Source organism: Ptychodera flava, chromosome 9 (genome assembly GCF_041260155.1).
Source record: "Ptychodera flava strain L36383 chromosome 9, AS_Pfla_20210202, whole genome shotgun sequence".
Classification (NCBI taxonomy): Eukaryota; Metazoa; Hemichordata; class Enteropneusta; family Ptychoderidae; genus Ptychodera; species Ptychodera flava.
Window position 1 is genome coordinate 3,852,028 of NC_091936.1, and position 20,315 is coordinate 3,872,342.

A 20,315-nucleotide genomic window follows, 5' to 3' on the forward strand; every position below is an offset into this window, starting at 1 on the left:
ATAATCTAATTTTTACTGCTGAACTACAACATCTTATTCAACCCGGCAACAATATACACAATCCACCTCAGAGGCATTATCAAAAATGTGTCAGTATGATTTATATCAATATTCATCTGGTTAGTAAAATGATTCATGTTTGTCTAATATATTAGCGAACAGCAAAGTTCATCAAAAGTTCAAGCAATAGTTAAAGCAGCATTATATCAAAACTCAGTTGCAAATTATCAAATTTATTAAATGTATATTCACCCTTCCAAAGATGTCCAGTAAAGCGTACTTGGCAGAAGATAGTGACGTAATGTCTTCACATTCTCCATACAGGAGATGTATAGCTAATGATTGGTGAACAATAACCGGTCTGCTTTAACTGTGTGATGCTCTACATGAACTAACCCATAAGGTCAAACTTGGACGATTTTTATAGGGTTGACTATCCAATTAACGTAATTTAACAAAATTTATTTTCCGAAACTACATGTGTTATTATAACATAAATTTTGATGTTGAACACATGGCTACGTCACCGTAGCATGATCTATGTCTTTGGCCAATATAGTTCAATGGGATGATACCATGCTTAGCACTGCCTTTTCCCAGTTCCGATGGCAAACAGCTTCGCGTAATCACGTGACCTAAGACAGCGACGCGCCTCCAGTTTGCGTAGGAGAGTCAGTCAAAATAAATGTGCCGTGCTGAAAGCCACACATAATAGCGAAGCAGTCTTCAATTCTGAAGATCGCTGAGCAAAGGGATAAGACACATCAACGTAGTAAGTATTCTCATCAGGTCTCGTTTTATTAAGACTAATTCTCTCTGTTTTCAACAAGTGACGTTCAAACCGAGTTTCATTACATTCACATATTGCTATCAATCTATTTCAAAGGCTTCTCCGTTGCCATTATTTATCATTGATGTACATGATTAAGCGTTCATACTTGTAGCACACGATGTTGAAAATCGCATGATGCATCCATGCACAGCGATTGATAATTTGTCGTCGTTTTCACCCCAAAACTAACCTTCAAGCCTGAGATAGCATCCCGCCCGTCCAATATAATTTAAGCCATAGAAATGTGATTCAGAGTCGTTGACGACGGTTTCTGTAGGTGTAATGTTCACCAGTATAGGGTAAGTAATGTTACTTTGTTTTCAAAGGAAATTTACCGTGATGAGATATTTCCAGATAAGCTTGGACGCAGCGGGCATCCTGGTAGCGAAGTGTCATTAATCCATCGCCCGATCTCACCGGCGAGAGTTTAAACATCTTCTCATCAATCAGTAAACTCGGATTTTCAATTTTCTTCAACCACCACTGTAAAAACAAGACTATCTATCGGCATCATTTTCAAAGCTATTCACTAAAAACTTTCGACACCTTATTCTCAATGGTTTTCCGTTGTCATGGCAACAGAAGAGGCAAGCGCCATCAATTATGTCAGACAGGTATCCTCCGGTGTAATCGCGGCTTCCAGATTCGAAAATTATCGAAATACTGTGATTGCTTGACTTCAAAACGTTTTCTACATTCTACTCTCCACGGTTCCTTGTCTGTACCGAAATGTATTTTTGAAATGCATCAATGATACAATCTTGTCGAAATATCTGTGAAAACACATTACATGAAAACAACGCGAGAAGTGATTTGTGATAGGCATTGCGCCAAAGGTATTCTGTATCCTGTTTTTATTTGAAGACGCCTAAATGTTAAACGAGACATCTATGCCAGATGATAGTAGATGAATGTATTGAGGTTGGGAACGTATTAGACGCTATGGCCCGGGAATGTTTCTGCTTTTCACCAGAGTGACTTCTTATCGAAATATCAAGTTGGAAAAATGATTTGGTAGCTCCAGTGTGATTCGCAGGCTAACTGACTGCCCTTGGATATACTATATGTAAAGAAAGAGAATGAACGGCTGCAGGCATTTCACTCCATTAACATCCAAAATGATGACATGTTACGTTAATATCTCAGCTCGGACTGTTCAGGAAACGATGGTGTGTATCATATTTGCCATAGGAAATACATGAGTGCGGCATGAGACACATTCTAAATGGAGAGAACGCTGAAAGTAATGGGAAGATAGACGATTAGTCTCTAATCGCAAGATTCTTGGAATCGGGCCTGACTTTCAGGAATTACCTCATTTTGACAAAACTGAGAGACATGAGGGTTTATGTTATCGAAATGCTGGTGTAGCGATTTCTCGATGCCTTGCCGTCTCAATGGACCAATTCCTGAGTTCTCAACTTTAGGGTATCTTAATTGAATTGGTTCAGGTAATCTTTGCCGACCTTTGCATTTCATTTAAATAGTAATTGTTATTCTGCAAACGCTGAGTATGGAATGGTGCTCATGTAGAGTTACAAATTCAGAAAGACACTTCCATGACCCAGCTAGCCTACCTGTATAGGGCCGAACGACGTACAAAGATGTCCAATGTACCGACTCGGAGCGTCATTTCACTTTGCTTATCGGATGATCGCGATAGCAGAGGGATCTTATCATTTCATAACTAGCCTGGATTGAAAGGCCTTAGAATACAACATGGCCGACTTGATGAAAATTCAGAGATTGTAAACTTTTGACGCTGTCTTTGAATCCCTCGTTCCCCTCACTGTTTATTCCAAGCTTCATCAACAAATTTTAGTTTGACTCTCATATTGATGCAATGTGCATATTCCAATGGGCGACGTGTGTATACACAGTGTCTGTGCACGGAGGTTCTAGAAGTACAGGTACCTCCATAGTATGCATGTTAAAGGTATACAGTCACCTGTGATCTAAATATGCCCATATATGGTCAAAAGGGCGTTCCTTGGTATTCAAAATCCCCATGTGAGGGCGCTGTTTTCAAAAAGCGGCCACCGGCGTAAAATCTGTGATTGGTTAGATTTTCTCTTTCCATGGTAACTGTAGCAAAATTGGAACAGGAGACAGTATACCTTTAAGGCCTATGCTCCGAACAGTAGACATGGTTCAGATATGCGCGATGGTGCATATGCATGATTTTTAGTAAGTACAAATAATACCCCATTTAAAAAACAAAGAAACAAACGAACAAAACCACCCCAAAAGAAATATAAAAAATGTCAAAATAAAAACACAGAAAACATGACAAAGATTAAATCTTTGAATACACGCCATTGCGACAGTTCGTTGTTAAAGGGAGCTTCCAGTTATAACGAGGGTGGACCGGATGAAATGTCCGCCATATTAAATTTGACCCTCCCACAATAATCCTATCTAAAATGTACCCTACCTGTTTTCCTATTTCTAAAACATGACGCGTGCTATCCCTGTTCCAAATTTGAAAGATTGAAATGCACGAATGAAATCCGTGAATAACCTTGACAGAACGTAATTTATGTACTGCCGGACAGCTATTGTAATTCTCATGGTATTTTTGAAGTTTCTTAACACTGACAACAACACATTGAGATTTTGCATTAATCTCAAAACTAGCCAATATAATATATGACCGTCTCTCACTCTAAGATTGCAAAATCTGACCATCCTCAAAGTTAGATTTGTAAAAACCGACCTCTCCCATATTCTTCCGGCCCACCCCTCATTACAACTGAAAGCTCTCTAACCGACTTAACATGGTGACTTCGTTTACTGTACCAAGCGAATATCTGGAATCCTACCCACAATAGTTCTATTGATGTTTAATGTTTGCTGATAAATTTATGGTTTTAAATGGTTGTCCGATGGAATGGCATAACATATTGATGCCAAAATTTTTGACATGATTACTGTTACTGAAAGCAAGACGAAGTCTGTCGTGAAGCAGAATACATCAAATCGGCTTAAAACGGAGCAATAGGGATTGGATGTGTCAGGTCACACACGGATACAGATAGAACAACATTGAACAAGTATGACATCTGTGTAGCGTACAAGTATACAAGTCTCAAAAGGTTTGGCCGTTAATTTCTGTCATTACATGTTTCCCTTTCGATGGGAATCCTTAGCTTTCCTTAGATGACATATCTGTTCTCTATCTGTCCTTGACCGCGTTACCATCTTGTTAAGACGGTTTGGATCTCAATGGCAATTAAATGCCAAATCCACCTATCGATTAAGAGGATTATTAGTTACTATGGTAATGGCACACTGCATGAAAAAACTATAAACAATGTGACAGAAATATTTTCTGGGTACACTGAAATCTAATTAAAGGTTTAACATGAAGTTTGTAATTGAAAACTCATTTTCATCGGCCTCGTGTGACTTGTATCTTTAGTCGTTGAGACAGTGTATTGTCTATACAGTGTATAGTGTGGCAGCAATCTTCATTAGAAGGTCATAAGACTGATGAAGAGCGTGTAACGTCCGTTGCTATATTCCCTTTGGTATCGCCTAGGCCAGCTATACACTGCGTGCCGGCATATAAACATAACAAGTACATGATGTACATGCATGCATACACACTGTCAAGTACATGTATTATGCATGCATATATACATGCGTGCATACGTAAGGGCACATCCACACACACACACTACAGGGGAGCGATCTTACTTAAATGTTTCAATCCATCGAATTAAGAAATTCTACTCATCAACGTTGCGATCACATTCTATATTTGCTCTGCCTCGAGTTCATTTTTCCTAAAATACAAACATTAATTCGCATGATTGTGTCGTTTAACCTTATAAAGAGTGACCCTTTGAAATTTGCTTACACTATAAAGTGTTTTTGTAATATTTTGTATCGGACATGGGTGATTGTGATAAATATCGCCTTAAATATTTCAATACAAAGACAATGAATGCAATGTTTTCCTTAACTTGCAGAAAATAATATTCATTGAATTATGAATTAATTGCAGTTTTACTGCACGTTTTATTCAATTATTAAAAAGATACGACATGAATCAGCAAAATTATAAACGAAATATGTTTGTGTACAAATGCATGTTTAATCGAATTTCGCGGAAAAAATTAAATCAATAAGAGTAATTTATAATTATTTCATGATCTCGTCAGTGTTCACTGTAAATAATAAATGAATAGTCATTCACAAATCCAGTTTAAGACTTGTCCGCTCATCATACACTTATATACCATGTCAGGGCGACCCAGTCTATTCAGTGTATTCTAATTACTTGTTAAGGTCTCACATTTAACTTCCACAGGGAGTATCACTTTGTCTTTGTCTTTCTCAATTTCATGTATAATCACAGATCACAAAGGTCTTCTATCACTTGAAGACTAATATTTAAAAAATTCATCCTTGTAAACCATGCCTCAGGCAATATGACTACAGTTCTGTGAACAGGGACTAGGCACTGTGACATATTTCATCACGTTACTTAAACGTAAATAAAGTAAATTTAGTTTTAACGTCGTATAATTATCAGTTAACGTCAAAGACACTCACACCTCTCCTGTCTCCTCCTTCGTGGTATTGGTCTTTGTTCCATGTTTGCAAACTGCTAGGAATTCCTGTTACCTAGCAACTTGACAACCAAATTCAGTGGTTAACCCTGGATGACTGGGTCAACCATCTTAAACAAGGGCCTGCATCCGTACCACTGTGTATTCCGACTATCCACCATCTGTATAAAGGTGGCCATCAGTTTAAGTGAGGGAACTGGACTTTACTCTCAAAAAGACTAAGTAGATCAAATGCTTAAACATGATTATTTGACCCCGAATTCGTTGCACATGAACATCTGCGGTCGTTGCTATGGTGATGCTGACATTGGTCATACACAGTTAAAAAGTGCAGAGTATTCATCATTTGCAAAAGAGACTTGTAAGATGTTGAACCACCTCTCTCCCGGCATTTACCCGCATTCTCTCTGCATATCTTGAGAAGGTTTGCGACTTTGATGAAAATTTAATCGCGACGGTTTGCCTTTTTATCGTGGAAGATAAAGGTAAACTTAAACAACGATTTCTTGGATAAAAGTATTGCCTGTGTCAGGCATCATAATACACAGAAAAAAGCGGGTTCCGACAATGACTGACAAATTGTTCCTCGTTTCCCCCTTCGTTTTATCAACATTTCGATCTCCTATCTCAGTGAACTCAACATTGCAAGTATCATGATCAAAACAAGAATATTTCCTCGGTCAATATTTCAGTGTTCCGAGGTATCATCAGCATTTTCTATTCGAACCATGTATCCAAATCTTACTTTCATTTCACCTTTTTCTCTGTTTCCAGGGATTCTGAAAATATTGGCTAAGTCAAGAACTTGACGCCACCCCTTCATATGTCGTTGACCATTTGATCGATAACACAAATACATCTGATAACCATATAAGGAGTGCTTTGTCAGTGACGTCGACGGTGGGTCAGACTGGAACGAAACTATGGCTGATGAAAATGGCACTGTTCGTCGATCTATATCGCAAGCTGATGTTCAAAGTTACTCACCTGTAAGGTACGTGATGGGTAACATTGAACCGTTGAATGAATGGCTGCAGGATAAACCATTTGTAATGAAATTCGTCAATGGATGTTTCCGAGGATTCGGACAACCGATATTTCTCAGCAACCCGATCAGCGGAGTCGTCATACTTGCTGCATTATTTGTACAAAACCAATGGCAGGCAATAAATGGAATTTTGGGATTGTTGACAGCCCTCTTCACGGCTATATTACTCCGTCTAGACAGGGCCGGGATAGAAGATGGCAGTATCGCTTTTAACGGTTTGCTGGTCGGCTTACATATTCCATTGTTCTCCGCTGCTGGGGACTGGTACGGCTATTTAGTCTTTGCTGTTATCTTATATTCAGCTTTAAGGTGAGAGAAATTTTAAAAAAAGCATTTCCGAGACTTCATCCTTAAATACACGGAACAAAGGAATTCATGATAATTTGACATTGCACATATGGTTGTATAACTGTTGATTACAGTATTTATTTGTTTAGGAATCTGGCATACACGAATATGTATACAGAGTGGGCGAAAACACGGAAATGTCTGATTTGAAGCAAAATAAATCGACAATTGAAATCCCGTTCATGAAGTACAAGGCAAAATGTGATTTTTAGCCCAATACCATCATTACCGACGACCATTATAGTAGCAATTTTCTGTTACTATCCACCGGCCAATCCGAGTACCGGGTCAAAAACTCGTACAATATGAAAAGATAAGAATCCCCATTGACGAAGAACCAATGATTGGCGGGATTATATGATTATTTCGGTTAAGGACGACTCTATTTTCCAGGGTCATCGCGAATCGGTATATATTGCATTTTATCACCAGGCCCCCTCATGTAATTTTGTGATGATTTAACAAAGGAGTAGCCATGGCGCCAAAGCAAAAAAAAAAATGGATAAAATGAAAAAAAATAAAAACAAAATAAAAGCAAAACAAAACAAACTGTATGATAACTTCTTGACATAGAGAAGGAAGGTCTACGATTTCTCATCAGATACATGTAAAAAAATGGTTTATGTTGGCGAAAAAATTGTCAACATTTTGGCCTAATCTGGAGTTTTACAAATTGTTTCGGTGTAATCGTGTAGACCTGAATACGAATTTTGTCGGGTATGATGATAATGATGCAGGATTTCATTGCAACTTGATGGGGTATATATATGGAAATATGAAATCATTTGTTCGTCCTGTATCCACGTGAAAAGAAATATCATTATTCTGATAGTATTTGGTTATCTCCAATTATGACCGCAAAGTTGGTCGTACTAACTCCCGCTGAATATGGTGTACGATCATCAGTCCGTCATCATTCTGTATTTCTATTATATCTGCCTTCGGTTACATTGATCATTTAATTCTTTACACCTTGTAAGGAGAACGTGAATTTCTTGAACTTATTTGATGTTGATTCTCTATGAAAAACAAAACGGCCTGTATTTTCCGGCAAATTTAAATTAAAAATGATAAACGTCGATTTCGATATACAAATTATTAGTTTATTATGCCATGAGTTTTATTTACTTGTATCAGTTTTTTTTATAAAATTGTATCAGTTTTTTATTAATTGTATCAGTTTTTATTGATTTTATCAGTTTGTTTTCATGAAAGGAACTATTCAAGGACTTTGCATAAGTTACCTTTGCCCTCGTTTGCTGTGACGTCATCTCAAGTCTGAATTACTTGCATGACGTCACCAGGGCAAAGAGTTGTAATGTAATCTGGTGTCGTTTACCTTTTACAAAAATAACGCACCTATGTATTAATGTCTAAAACACGGCGACGCTTTCTAAGATAGGCATGAACGTTTGACAAAAAATAAATATGGTACATTATAAATTAAATAATGTCATATCATGATATCATGTGAAACGTGAAACACATCATGACATTGTATTAATCCTAAAAGTGGGACACAAACCCGTCCTAAAGTTTGGTCATTAAAATCTCGATTAGTGTCATCTATTTGCTGGTAAAAAAATTTCACAGGATTTTCCAGGAACAAAGAAATGTACATGTACATACTGAATAATTTATCGGTGGTTTCTCTCCATATACTTGTATATACTTCATGTCTGTTATCTCGGTGGCGCGGGAAGATTTTTGTTATCGGCTTCGTTGAAGGCTGAATATGGCTTCTTCAATTCAACTTTTAACGAAGTTCATAGTATTTAGGGCAGGTCTGCAGCTTGTTAGAAGAGAAATTGTATGAAGTTACCGGAAGGGATTTGTTAAAGAAGACATAGTTGGACTGCAAAGTAGCTAGTTATGATGGATCGGTACCGATGAGGATCAGATGAAATTCTATACGTCACACCTGATTGTCCATTGTACTAGAGCCATGAAACACGCACAAAATAGACATAATTCAACTCAGTCCTTTTCATTTTGCTTTTCAACTGATACTATTTATCAGTGTACACACTTTATGCCAAATCAGTAAGAAGTCACGTTTGATGTAAAGTTTTGCCCAAAGGCAACACATAGGAAATACGATCCCAAGAGACAGCACTTGGAAGAAAAACTCCATTCCTTTCAATGATTTAACTCGGGGACCTGATAAGTCAATAAGTCAGAACTAGCTCATGTAAATGCATATAAAATTTAAAAACATGACATTTGTTAAAATTACGTAACTTTACACTCTAGTACTTGCTTCCGTATTGCTATGTTCGGGTTGTAAATTAGAACAACTCTCAGCTATAACCTGTATATTCACATGATAAGCACAACTATGACACCAATTATTGACCCTTTCCGAACGGCCTTGCGTCTTCAGTTTGAATCTAACCTGGCAGGAAATTACACAATGAGAAAAAAGATGACCGAAATGAAATATTTGAATACAATTGAGGATTCAAGAATTGTCGACGGATAACATATTAATTTTATCCACATAGAGCTGCGATAATATTTAAGTGTACACGCTTCATTGTGGCAGACAATGAAGTAAACCGCTAGCGATATTAAAGAAATGTCTCTTGGGATATGCCTTTCTTTATACATACAAGTACTGTCATTTTTAACGCGACAAAAATATTTTCAAACTCCAATTGATAACTGAACACCTGGAATCTATCAGTCCATCTCAAATGTTCTTAAAGAGAATAAAGTGACTGAATCCCATATCACCTGGAATCTATCAGTCCATCTCAAATTTTCTTAAAGAAAATAAAGTGACTGAATCCCATATCAACATTTCATAGACATTTTCAAAGTCTTGACAGAGTAGCCTGTCGGCATGTTCAGGCATCATTACCTGAAGATAATTTTCTTTGAATTCGACAAATCCGCAAATGTTGACCTTGAAATAGCTTGGGTTCATTCCGATAATGGTTGAAAGTGGTAAACATGGTGGAACATACTAGTATTTAATTTCATTGCCATACTGCTCTATAGTAATTTGGCAGCATTGAATTGACTAAAGTCTTCATTGTTGCAGTAGGGAAGACTACATTCAAGTCGCCATCTTGTCAAATGGCTCACCGCCCTTGTAGTGTCGAGTCCAATGTAACTTCCGAGTCGTCAGCTGTAAATCTTGACAAAAACTGCGATGTCTATAGTCTGCACTTGCTGATAATTTATATTTCCTCTCGGTTAATCGTACAAAACGACTTAATTGACACCAAAACCTTTCCTTCATAACACGTCTTGTTGCTCACTGGTCCAAGAATCTGTTACAATTCTCTGTGATTCACAGGTCCACATCCAGCAAACCTGAAAGTTCAAAACGTTAGGTCGTTGACTTTAGTGATAATAAGTATGCCGATGAACAGTTTCTTTAATAAATAGTAAAAAAACTAAAAACAACGCAAATGCTTCGGTTTTTGAATAACCATTTCAAATATTCTGGTTAATACAGGGTTACGTAAACTCTGTGCAAATAATATTTCTATTGAATGATATAGTTCCTATTATATATGCTTTGATTTAAAACCTTGATTGACTTTTGGCTTTTTATAATAATTACCTTTGTTGTGTCCAATAACATGATGTTTTCGCACGTCCCTCTGTGGTGTTTTGAAATACGATCGCTCAGCAAACACCAGGTATTATGTACGATAAGCAATATATTGTTGATAATTTAATTAGTAGTCAGGACTAGAATTCAATTACCAACACCAACATTTGGCATTCAGATTATTTCGACAAATTGAACACTATACGTATTTCGCCATGATGTTTGGATTAGGACCAAATCGTTTCTTACAAACAGAACAATTATACTTGAAAATGCATGTAAAGTTACAGCTAAATGAGTTTTTATAGGACGACACAAGTATTATGTAAAATGATACGCTAGTTCAGTAAAACAAAACTTTACAAAATAAACAGAAGATCAGAAGTTACAATTTATTTAAACGCAAAGTGTGTGTTGGGAAGTGAGCTGTCAGCAAGCCTACTCCCTTGAATTGCTATGTCCTCTCATACAGCAGATTTTCTAACATTATTTTCCCTGCGCTGTTATTGCAGTACATTACTAGCCAGTGGTCTTGGCAACTTATGTGGACAATGGACATTACCAGCGTTTAACCTGTCTTTCAACATCACTTTGCTTATGTATATAGCGGGGACGGGCTCTAGCAACGCACACTTTCCCACACACACTGTCTCGCCTTCAACAGCTCTGGAAATGTGGGGTGTTCGCTCACTCGACTGGGCAGAGGTAAGTTGTTCATCCTATATAGCAATGTTCTGCAAAAAGAAAACACTTCATTGAAGCCATGTTTTCCATGTCAGCGTTAAGTTATCGCTTGAATGATAATATTCGATCACATCGAAATACCGTATATCTTTGGGTAATCCATTTCTATTTTGGTTTGAAAGAGAGAAAACAATTACTTTCACGAATTATAAAGCACCCAATGGAAATCGGAATGTTAACAAGAATATTCTTGAAAAGAACGAGAGATAATTCAAAGGAAAAATATATTGATTCTTAGAGCATGGGGTGTAGCCATGTATCTGACATAGCGTACAGCGAACTGACACCCCTTTGCCCAATACATCCATGTATTTGACATAGCGTACAGCGAACTGACACCCTTTGCCCACTACATCCCATGTATCTGACATAGCGTACAGCGAACTGACACCCCTTTGCCCACTACATCCCATGTATCTGACATAGCGTACAGCGAACTGACACCCCTTTGCCCAATGTAAAATTCTTTTCAGAAAGGCGTTGCATTACGGGTACGGTGTTCGATCTTTAAAATTCTATTTTAATCTTCCAAAATTAACTTAATACTCCACAACATTTCAAAGACGCGTTGTTAAAATTAATTCACTGCAGTCATAATTCGTAAAGTATTCTTATTTTTTATTCAGAGGCGAAGAATAACGTTATTACAATGTTGCCTGATCATTACATGTAAGACATGGTTGCAATACATGTAATATTTAATACATTTCGTGTTTAGGTTTTACAGGGTATTCCCAAAGGTATTGGTCAATGTTATGGCTGTGATGACGTCATCACAGGAAGTCTCATAGCTCTTGCTATGTTGATCTCCTCGCCTATAATATTCTTACACGGTGTTCTTGGTTCTCTGCTCGGCGTATTCACCGGTAAGTATCAAGGGCAAGACTCAAGATTACTGGGTTCAACTGTACAATTTAACAAATATAGATAATCCTAGGGGGTCCAGATGCTTTGCTAGCGACGGGAGGACCCCTTAGAAACCGACCTTTGGCATAAGTAAGATTGGGCCAAGTGTTCATCAAGTGCTTATAATAGTGAAAGGCCAATAAAGGGAAGAATATCTGGATATCTGGATTCCTACGGCATTTCCATTCATTTTTCTTGAAGACTTGTCCAGAAAGTTTATCAATGTGCTATATACAGCGTGTCCTCGTTGTCAGATAACATAGCAATAAACAAGTTTCAAAAATGAAGGAATGAATGAATAGAATGAATAAATAAATAAATAAATAAATAAATAAATAAATAAATAAATAAATATACAAGAAAAAAAACAAGTCCTAGATGACAATGGTCCGTTCACGTTTCTGTTCGCAGGTATGGCACTGGCTGCACCACCAGCAAGTATATACGCAGGGGCATGGGGACCTAATTCAGTACTGCCTTGTGCGTCCATCGGTGGCTTCTTTTACGTTCTAACAATAGAATCTCATTTACTGGCATGGTTCGCAGGTAATATCAGGATATCGTTATAGTCAGTCGAGATTTTTTATTCTCTGTTATTATCTTCTGTAGTCACAGTTAAATGAAATAAGTTGTAGATGAGAGAGTTCACGTTTTAAAAAGCCCAAACACCGTCATCGGTGACTTTAGGGGTCGACTGTTTGCTCTTTACGAAGTAATCAAATTCGAAACGCGGTGGTTTTGATGTGAAAATTTTGTGTAAACTTACTGCTTAATTTTGAAAAAAAGTATCATATGACTGGAAAATTACTGACTTTTGTAAAAAAAAATATGAAATGCTCAGCCAACTCCTAAAATCATCTAAAATATCTCAACTCTTTAAACTCGAAAAAATGCACGTCGTTATTCCAGTTAACCCTCCTACGATCTATTAGACCATTAAACAATTTAAACAATCTATTAATCCTATATTCACACTCAAAGTGTATGTTTGATGTGTTCCATTTAAGCTTATGTTCTTTAACATATATATACATTCTAATATTTATTTATTCTTTAATCTTGTATGTCACTCCTTTAGTGTCATAAAGTGAATACCATTCGTTCGTTGAATGAAATTAAGGGAAAATGATGTTATATTGCAACATTCATCGTTTCTGGCTCAGTGCAGTAATCAATAACTGGTTTATCTTCAAAGGGTCATCGGACACGAAGGTTCAAACCCGGACAATTTCTTGAAAGTGACACTGTCAGAAATCAGACTGAAAATCGATATATTTCTATACATTAAATGGGATCGTCTTATAAGATTTTTCCACGTTTTTTCCCTAGCAATCTGTGGGGCTTTAGTATCAGCTGGAATGGGAGGACTTCTTGCATCTGTTGGATTACCAGCGGCGGCGTTTCCGTTCTGTTTCGTTTCATCCATGTGTTTGCTAATAAACAGTACAAGTCGATCTCTAATTCGAGTCCCTCTGGAATCACTCACATATCCAGAAGATCATAGGAGAAAGCTGAGACCAAACCTTGTCACCAGTCATGGGATAATTACCTAGTTAATTACTTGCAAGTAGTTCTGTCGAGGGCTTTTTAAGCATTGACAGGCAGACAAGCACAATACATTCACTGATGAATGCCAAGCACACAATGTCAAAAAACGTATAAAGAGCAAAACATTTCTCTGAAGTAGCAGTGTAGTGGACATCAAACGGAGAAAGCAAGGTTAAAAGTGATTCATTGAAGGTAAAATATCCTAGGGAAGCGTGATGCTGCCAATCACAAACGGAAACAAATGTATTCTCAAGTGTCCAGAGAAATAGCATGACGTTCAGTGTTGTGTATCACTAAAGCTTTTGTTTATACTTATTTATTGCTTAGTTTTTGTAAACACTAAACTGATGCAGTTTCTATGACGTCATTTATTTCAGTAGAAATTGTCCGTTAAACCGCACAGTGATGCATTTATATAAGTTGGGTTGGTTGATGCGTTTTAAAGTCCATATTAATCTTTCCGACATGACTGAAGCGCTGTGTATTTATTCCCAGAGAGTGTCATCGTGGTAGTGAATTAGGAAAGTATCAATGGAGGTTTAAACGTATCTCTACTTTCAAACAGCACTTTATTGGGGAATGAATAGACGTTTCCATGGGCACGTACAATAAAAGGAAATGGAAAATGAAATAATTGAGACGTATTTGAACTGTACTTTTTCCTTGAATATTTATGAGAATTTTCATCGGTGAATATTTTCCCTTTTACATGTTTACTCTCAGATCATATGACACTGGCGTTTCGGTTTCGAGAAGGACTCTTCTTCACCGTAAGAATAGGATGAAGAGCTAGATTTGTACACTGATCAAGACTTAATATGTGACACGGTCACATGTTATACTATTAGTGTACTAAAACACTGTTGAGTGAGGACAAATATCAACTAATTACTACCTCGCCACCAGACGTAAACATTATGAGTGGTAAAGGTTCTAATCTTTGTCTCTTTTACAATGTTGACATTTACACTTTTTCTGAACTTGAACTTTCTCCTTATTTGGGAACAACAAGGCCAAGTGTGTTTTATAAGTCATTTTCATCAGTATTTATTAGCAAGTAGGCTCGTATAAGTGGAATTTATTTACCATCATTTAAATGCAATGTGTTATTTATTCATAAGATCTTTTTACAGTCCAAGTATAATGCATCACTAAAATCTCTTTGTACACGACAACAGAGTGTGATAGCTAGATATGGTATGCAACTTTCGTGTTTGGAACTCAGATCCTCGATGTGAAAGAAAGACCAAAATGTCGACATGACTTTGACATAGGCTGAGGTTTACACAGTTATGTGAATCTAATAACAGTTCCCAGAACATCAAAGTTGTCGTAACTGGTAAGGCTTGGAAGGAGAACGTTACCAAATTAAAATCACATGTTTTATGTTTGTCCGAAATGCAAAGTAAAATTAAATAGTAACATTATGAAATTATAGACAAAGATAATTGTCTTTGCTGAAACAGCATTTCAACTACCAGTACTTTTTTGGAAAAGGTAAATTTATTCCAACAAAGTGGCAAATAAAAGAAATCTACATAGCTGTAAATGTATCGAGCGATTGAACAAAATCACAAAGCAACTTGTCTGAACAAAAATCAGTCATTTAACTTAAAAGAAGAGAAAGAGCAAATTTAAATAAAAAACCCACCATATCATCATATAAATGTGTTCAGGACGCACCCTTCTCCTTCAAGTCTTACAAGGCTTCGAGTCGAAATCTTTTTGATAAAATCCTCTACTTTGTTCATCATCTTATAAGTGAGATATAATGAGGAAAGATAACATTTAACTTGCATAACATAGGAGTTAAAGGAAACTTTAATCCAATCAAGAGTATGAGAATTTCTAATATTCCAAACCGTGTATTTAACAAAGGAGGTGATACAGTATATAATGTCTGATGTTCAACTACCAGTACACTGTAATGACTTGGAAAGCACGCCCTCACAAGATAACAGCAAGAGCAATGACCTTTAGGTCACCCTTTTTATCTATACAAAAAAAATTGAGAAGAGCAAAGTTTAGTTTAGTTTCTGTTCTATTAACAAATTGGTTTTCTTGACTGAAAAATCCCAAACTAATCTAAGAAGGAAACATTACAAAGAAAGAAGCAATACGTAGACAGCACTACTTTGAATATTAATGAAAAAAACGAAGCCTTTTAAAGACAGGGAAATATAGTAATATATCGAAGCAATTGGAAACACGACACCGCAAAATCCTTCGTTGCAATTTCAGGACAGCCACACAATTAAGGTTATCCATGTACGGGCAGTTTTTTTGAAAGTCAATGTTTGTGTAACGAGTTCGATGTTTCCTATTCATATTTGAATTTATCTCTATTCCCTATATATATAAAATTGATTGATTCAAATTTGTTATAATAACATTAACTATTGTTTAATAAGCGCTATATAAGCAAGTATACAAATAATTTAATAAACAAAATAAATGTATATCTTTTCTTCTTTCTAGATGTTATTAGCAACATGTTTCCGTCTACGATGACAATACAATAGACTGGCGATAGTAAAAAATGACATTCACAAAACAAACAGAAAAACAAACAGACAAACAAAAAAATACAAAACAAAACGCAAAGTGCGAGTTTGTTGAAAACATGGTGAGATTCGAATCAGTGTTGAGTGCAAGAGTTCACCCTGAACAAACTAGTGTAGATATAGGCCTACACATGGGATGTCTATTTTGTACATCCATGATACACAGGAGCATGCGTGGTACAACTGTCACTTCACACTGACACAGAATCGTGCCAGTAATGTTCTTATCGGTAAAGACTACCTTCTTCGCCTTGAAGCTGCGTTTGTATACACTTGGCGTTTGTGCACTTTTATTTTTGAAATAAAAAGTAAGGCCATACATATGTTTTCTTAGACTTGGTTCAAGTCTGTGATTTGAGAATGTTTGAGTGGAGTGAACGCAATGATTTGTATTTTGCTTTCATGTGAAACGCGCGCGTGAGTGGAGTGGACGCGATGAGTTGGGTGAACGCTATACAGGCAAGTTTCACCCGGATCCGGCAGAAACTAACTCACCATACTGCGCAGACTCAAAGGTAATGCATTCAATCGCTGGGAAAACCTGGCCTGGGCTACCAAATTCCGAATAGGTCTGTACGAAATAGGAGAGACACAAGAGAAACTATCATAAATGATTTTAATTTTAAAAATTCACCGACTTGAACCAAGTCTAATGTTTTCTCTAAAATGTCCAATAATAGTGTGTGCCATGGTTTCAGGTAGAATGCGCCTTGGGGACAGATATCTCAAACTTTTACAATTCTTTTCTGATATATCACTTGTGAGGGTTCATTTTAAAGCTCTTGGAGTAAGAAAACTTTTCACTGTCTTTGTTTTTCGCAAATCGAAAATTTATCGATCTAGTTAACACAGAGATTGCGGCCATTTTGAATTTCAAATAACGGTAAATCTTGGGTAATTTGTTTCTCTAGTATCAAAAATTGCATGGTGACCCCTGATTTTTATGCTGATTTTGAAAGATAATGGTTGAAATATTCCCAGAGGAAAGTTCGAGCAAAACTTTAAGTCTTTTTACCTTAAACTTATTCAAACGAACTGGATTCAATTCCACACACTTCCTATATGACTTGTCGTGCACTATGGAGGGTTGGGATGGCTAACTCATCGCCCGGTTCGCATCGCTTGGCTAGGTCAGCGTAGCACAGTCTCCCTAACCAAGGGGAGGGGTCCCTGCCAAAAGAAACACCCTTGTTTAGGCCGAAAAAATGATTCTGGTCCTTGACATTCAGCAAAAATAACAATTTAACAATGCTGGTTTTGCACTATTGATGCAACGCTTATTGCCTTTCGTCACTGGTTGCAAAATACTTCCTTTTTCTTTTTTAGTATTTTTGGACATACAAAATAGGGATATCAAGGATAACTGTACTGATGAGTATGTGCCCCCCCCCCCCCCGCACTGAGTTCCTGAATGACGCGCGCGCTGACCAGAAGCAAATCGTTTTATTGGTTTTAGTGAAGCACGGTCCCTCCACAAATTGTGGAGGGACAGTGAGTGAAGTTGTGGCAGCTCGGACTGGGATAGGCCGAGTTTTAACAGTACCAGAGTAGCCTAACTATGTTGTCAAGTTATATAAAGTTGAAATTGACATATCGGAGGCGTTCAAGCTCGATTTGTGTGAGAAATTTGAAGAGCATCTAAATTTTGTCTAGTGCAAAAGGCTTTGTTGCGTTAAATTTTGCCGGGATGTTTAAAAGCATCGCTTTGAAGCCCAGAATTCGACTCCCCACCTTGTGCAAGCATAGAAAGCGGGCCTCTTCCACTTCACTGTCTATGGTGCGACACCAGGCATGGTGCGACACAACGTTTACGGTATGGCACAATTCTACAACCTGTACAAATGATTCAATGTGTCGGCCGTCAAAAGGCCGATTGGCCGCTAAATCCTGTTCTTATTATTTTCACTTACGCAAGTATGTTGTATTTCAATCATGATTTTGAATCGGTCTTGTTCTTGTTGACTTGCATTGACCGATTGATCTTACATTTAGGATAGACGGTGGACCATGGATGCCGTTTTTGCCTCCTTTAGGTGAACCCATGATCACTGTACGATGGGGTTGGCATCGGAGACTGAGACAATTCATCGCGACTTTCTTGTAATAACTCACTCCAAACAATTTCTCACCGTTCTTGTCAACTTATTCTCTACAATCATCTATCGCTAAATCTTAGGGACTGGTCAGTTTCTTTGGCCTGGGGCTGGATTCATGGGGGTCGCCCTGTTTTTGACTTTGGTGATAGGGGAGTCACCATGTTTTTGAAATGCCCAAGTGTGTTTTTGAATTTCAACACGGTCTCATACTTGCATAAAATGCATTGTGCAAGCCACAAATTTAAATTCATCATTCAGTTGCATTTTTCGGCGCGCCCTTCTGGAGTAATTTTAATAATAACAAGGCAGTATTGCTGAAGGCAATGAGTACTTGGGCCGTGATAGAGTAATTTTGAGGACAATATATACTACTATTCAAATATGGTCTTGAATTTCCTCCTGTCAATGAGGCATTTGATTAACTGGTTATTAAACGAAGCAATGGCATGACAACGGCAAAATATGTCTAGCAACTTTTGTGGAGTTTGAGGCAGGGGTTCTTTATTTATAGCGGGAATTGCTTAAACTCCTTAAATATTCAAATTACAGCAAATTTCTTTTGTTCTCGATGGTAGATGTCTAATATTTAGATGGGCATATTTAGATTTCTACCCTATAGTTATCCCTATATACCAAAAATCGGACATCCAGCTCTATTGGCTTGCTCAGAATTAGATATGCGCATAATTAATGAGGTACAATATGTGGTGTCATAAGGTGTCCCATCATACCATTTATGAAGGGTGTAGCACTTGTGGTTACTGAGTTGTGGACAAATATATATATTGAGGTCAAAGGTCATCGAGGTCACGTGACATTTTGTCAAAGTAATTGTATTGCTAAGTTATTCCTATATACCAAAAATCAGACCTCCAGCTCTATTGGCGCGCTCAAAATTATATATGCGCATAATTAATGAGGTACAATATGTGGTTTCATAAGGTGTCTTATCATACCAAATATGAAGGATGTAGCACTTGTGGTTACTGAGTTGTGGACAAATATATATATTTGAGGTCAAAGGTCATTGAGGCACGTCACATTTTGTCATAATAATTGTATTGCTAAATTATTCCTATATACCAAAAATCAGACCTCTAGTTCTATTGGCTCGCTCAAAATAAGATATGCACATAATTAATGAGGTACAATATATGGTGTCATAAGGTGTCCTTTCATACCAAATATGAAGGGTGTAGCACTTGTGGTTACTGAGTTGTGGACAAATATGTACATTTGAGGTCAAAGGTCATTGAGGTCACGTGAAGTTTTGTCAAACAAATTATATTGTTAACTTATCCCTATATACTAGTACCAGAAATCAGACCTCTTGCTCTATTGGCTCGCTCATAATTAGATATGCACATAATTAATGGGGTACAATATGTGGCGTCATAAGGTGTCCCATCATACCAAATATGAAAGGTTTAGCACTTGTGGTTACTGAGTTATGGACAATAATGTATATTTCAGGTCAAAGGTCACCAAGGTCACATGATATTTTGTCAAAATGTCTGAGATATCTGCGTGAACCGATGGGCTCACTGATGGACTCACGGACGGATATGAGCCAATCTATAAGCCCCCTGGACTTTATCCGTGGGGACAAAAAAACTGTGTCACTGCATCCTTTAGGCAATATGAATACAATGAGAAACTAAATTTTTATTTTTCTTGGCATCATACATGCGAGTCTATGGAGAACTGCCTTATACATGGGAGTCTATGGAGGTGTAAACTAAAAAGTCCTCTAACACGGCCAAATTTGATAGCATTGTGAAACAAATCGACGTGCATCTGTATGGGGTTGGGTACTAGGCGTGAACGGACGGACGGCGCACGGACATGACCAAACCTATAAGTCCCCTCGAAGTTCGTCCGTGGTAATTAAAAACAACGCAACAGTTATTACAGCTACACCGGCGGTAGATATCCAGAGGCCCGTACGGTCCGCCGCCGTCGCTTGAAAACAATCTCATGCACCCGGCCATATGGGCAGCTGGCCGGATGCATGACTTCCCGGAGAAGGCGAGCTGTCACGTTCAAGCTCAGGATTATTTGTCGATCAAATTTCAATAAATTTACCT

The 20,315-nt window shown here is 37.4% G+C and overlaps 1 protein-coding gene across 1 annotated transcript; it reads left to right on the forward strand.

Annotated features, from left to right (window-relative positions):
* Window positions 1–656: 656 nt before the first annotated feature.
* On the forward strand, window positions 657–16,464 carry LOC139139792 (urea transporter 1-like). Its single transcript, XM_070708709.1, has 6 exons — window positions 657–772; window positions 6,184–6,766; window positions 10,883–11,075; window positions 11,833–11,980; window positions 12,432–12,566; window positions 13,350–16,464. The coding sequence occupies exons 2-6, from the start codon at window positions 6,333–6,335 to the stop codon at window positions 13,571–13,573; spliced, it is 1,134 nt and encodes a 377-aa protein (XP_070564810.1). The 5' UTR covers window positions 657–772; window positions 6,184–6,332; the 3' UTR covers window positions 13,574–16,464.
* Window positions 16,465–20,315: the final 3,851 nt, after the last annotated feature.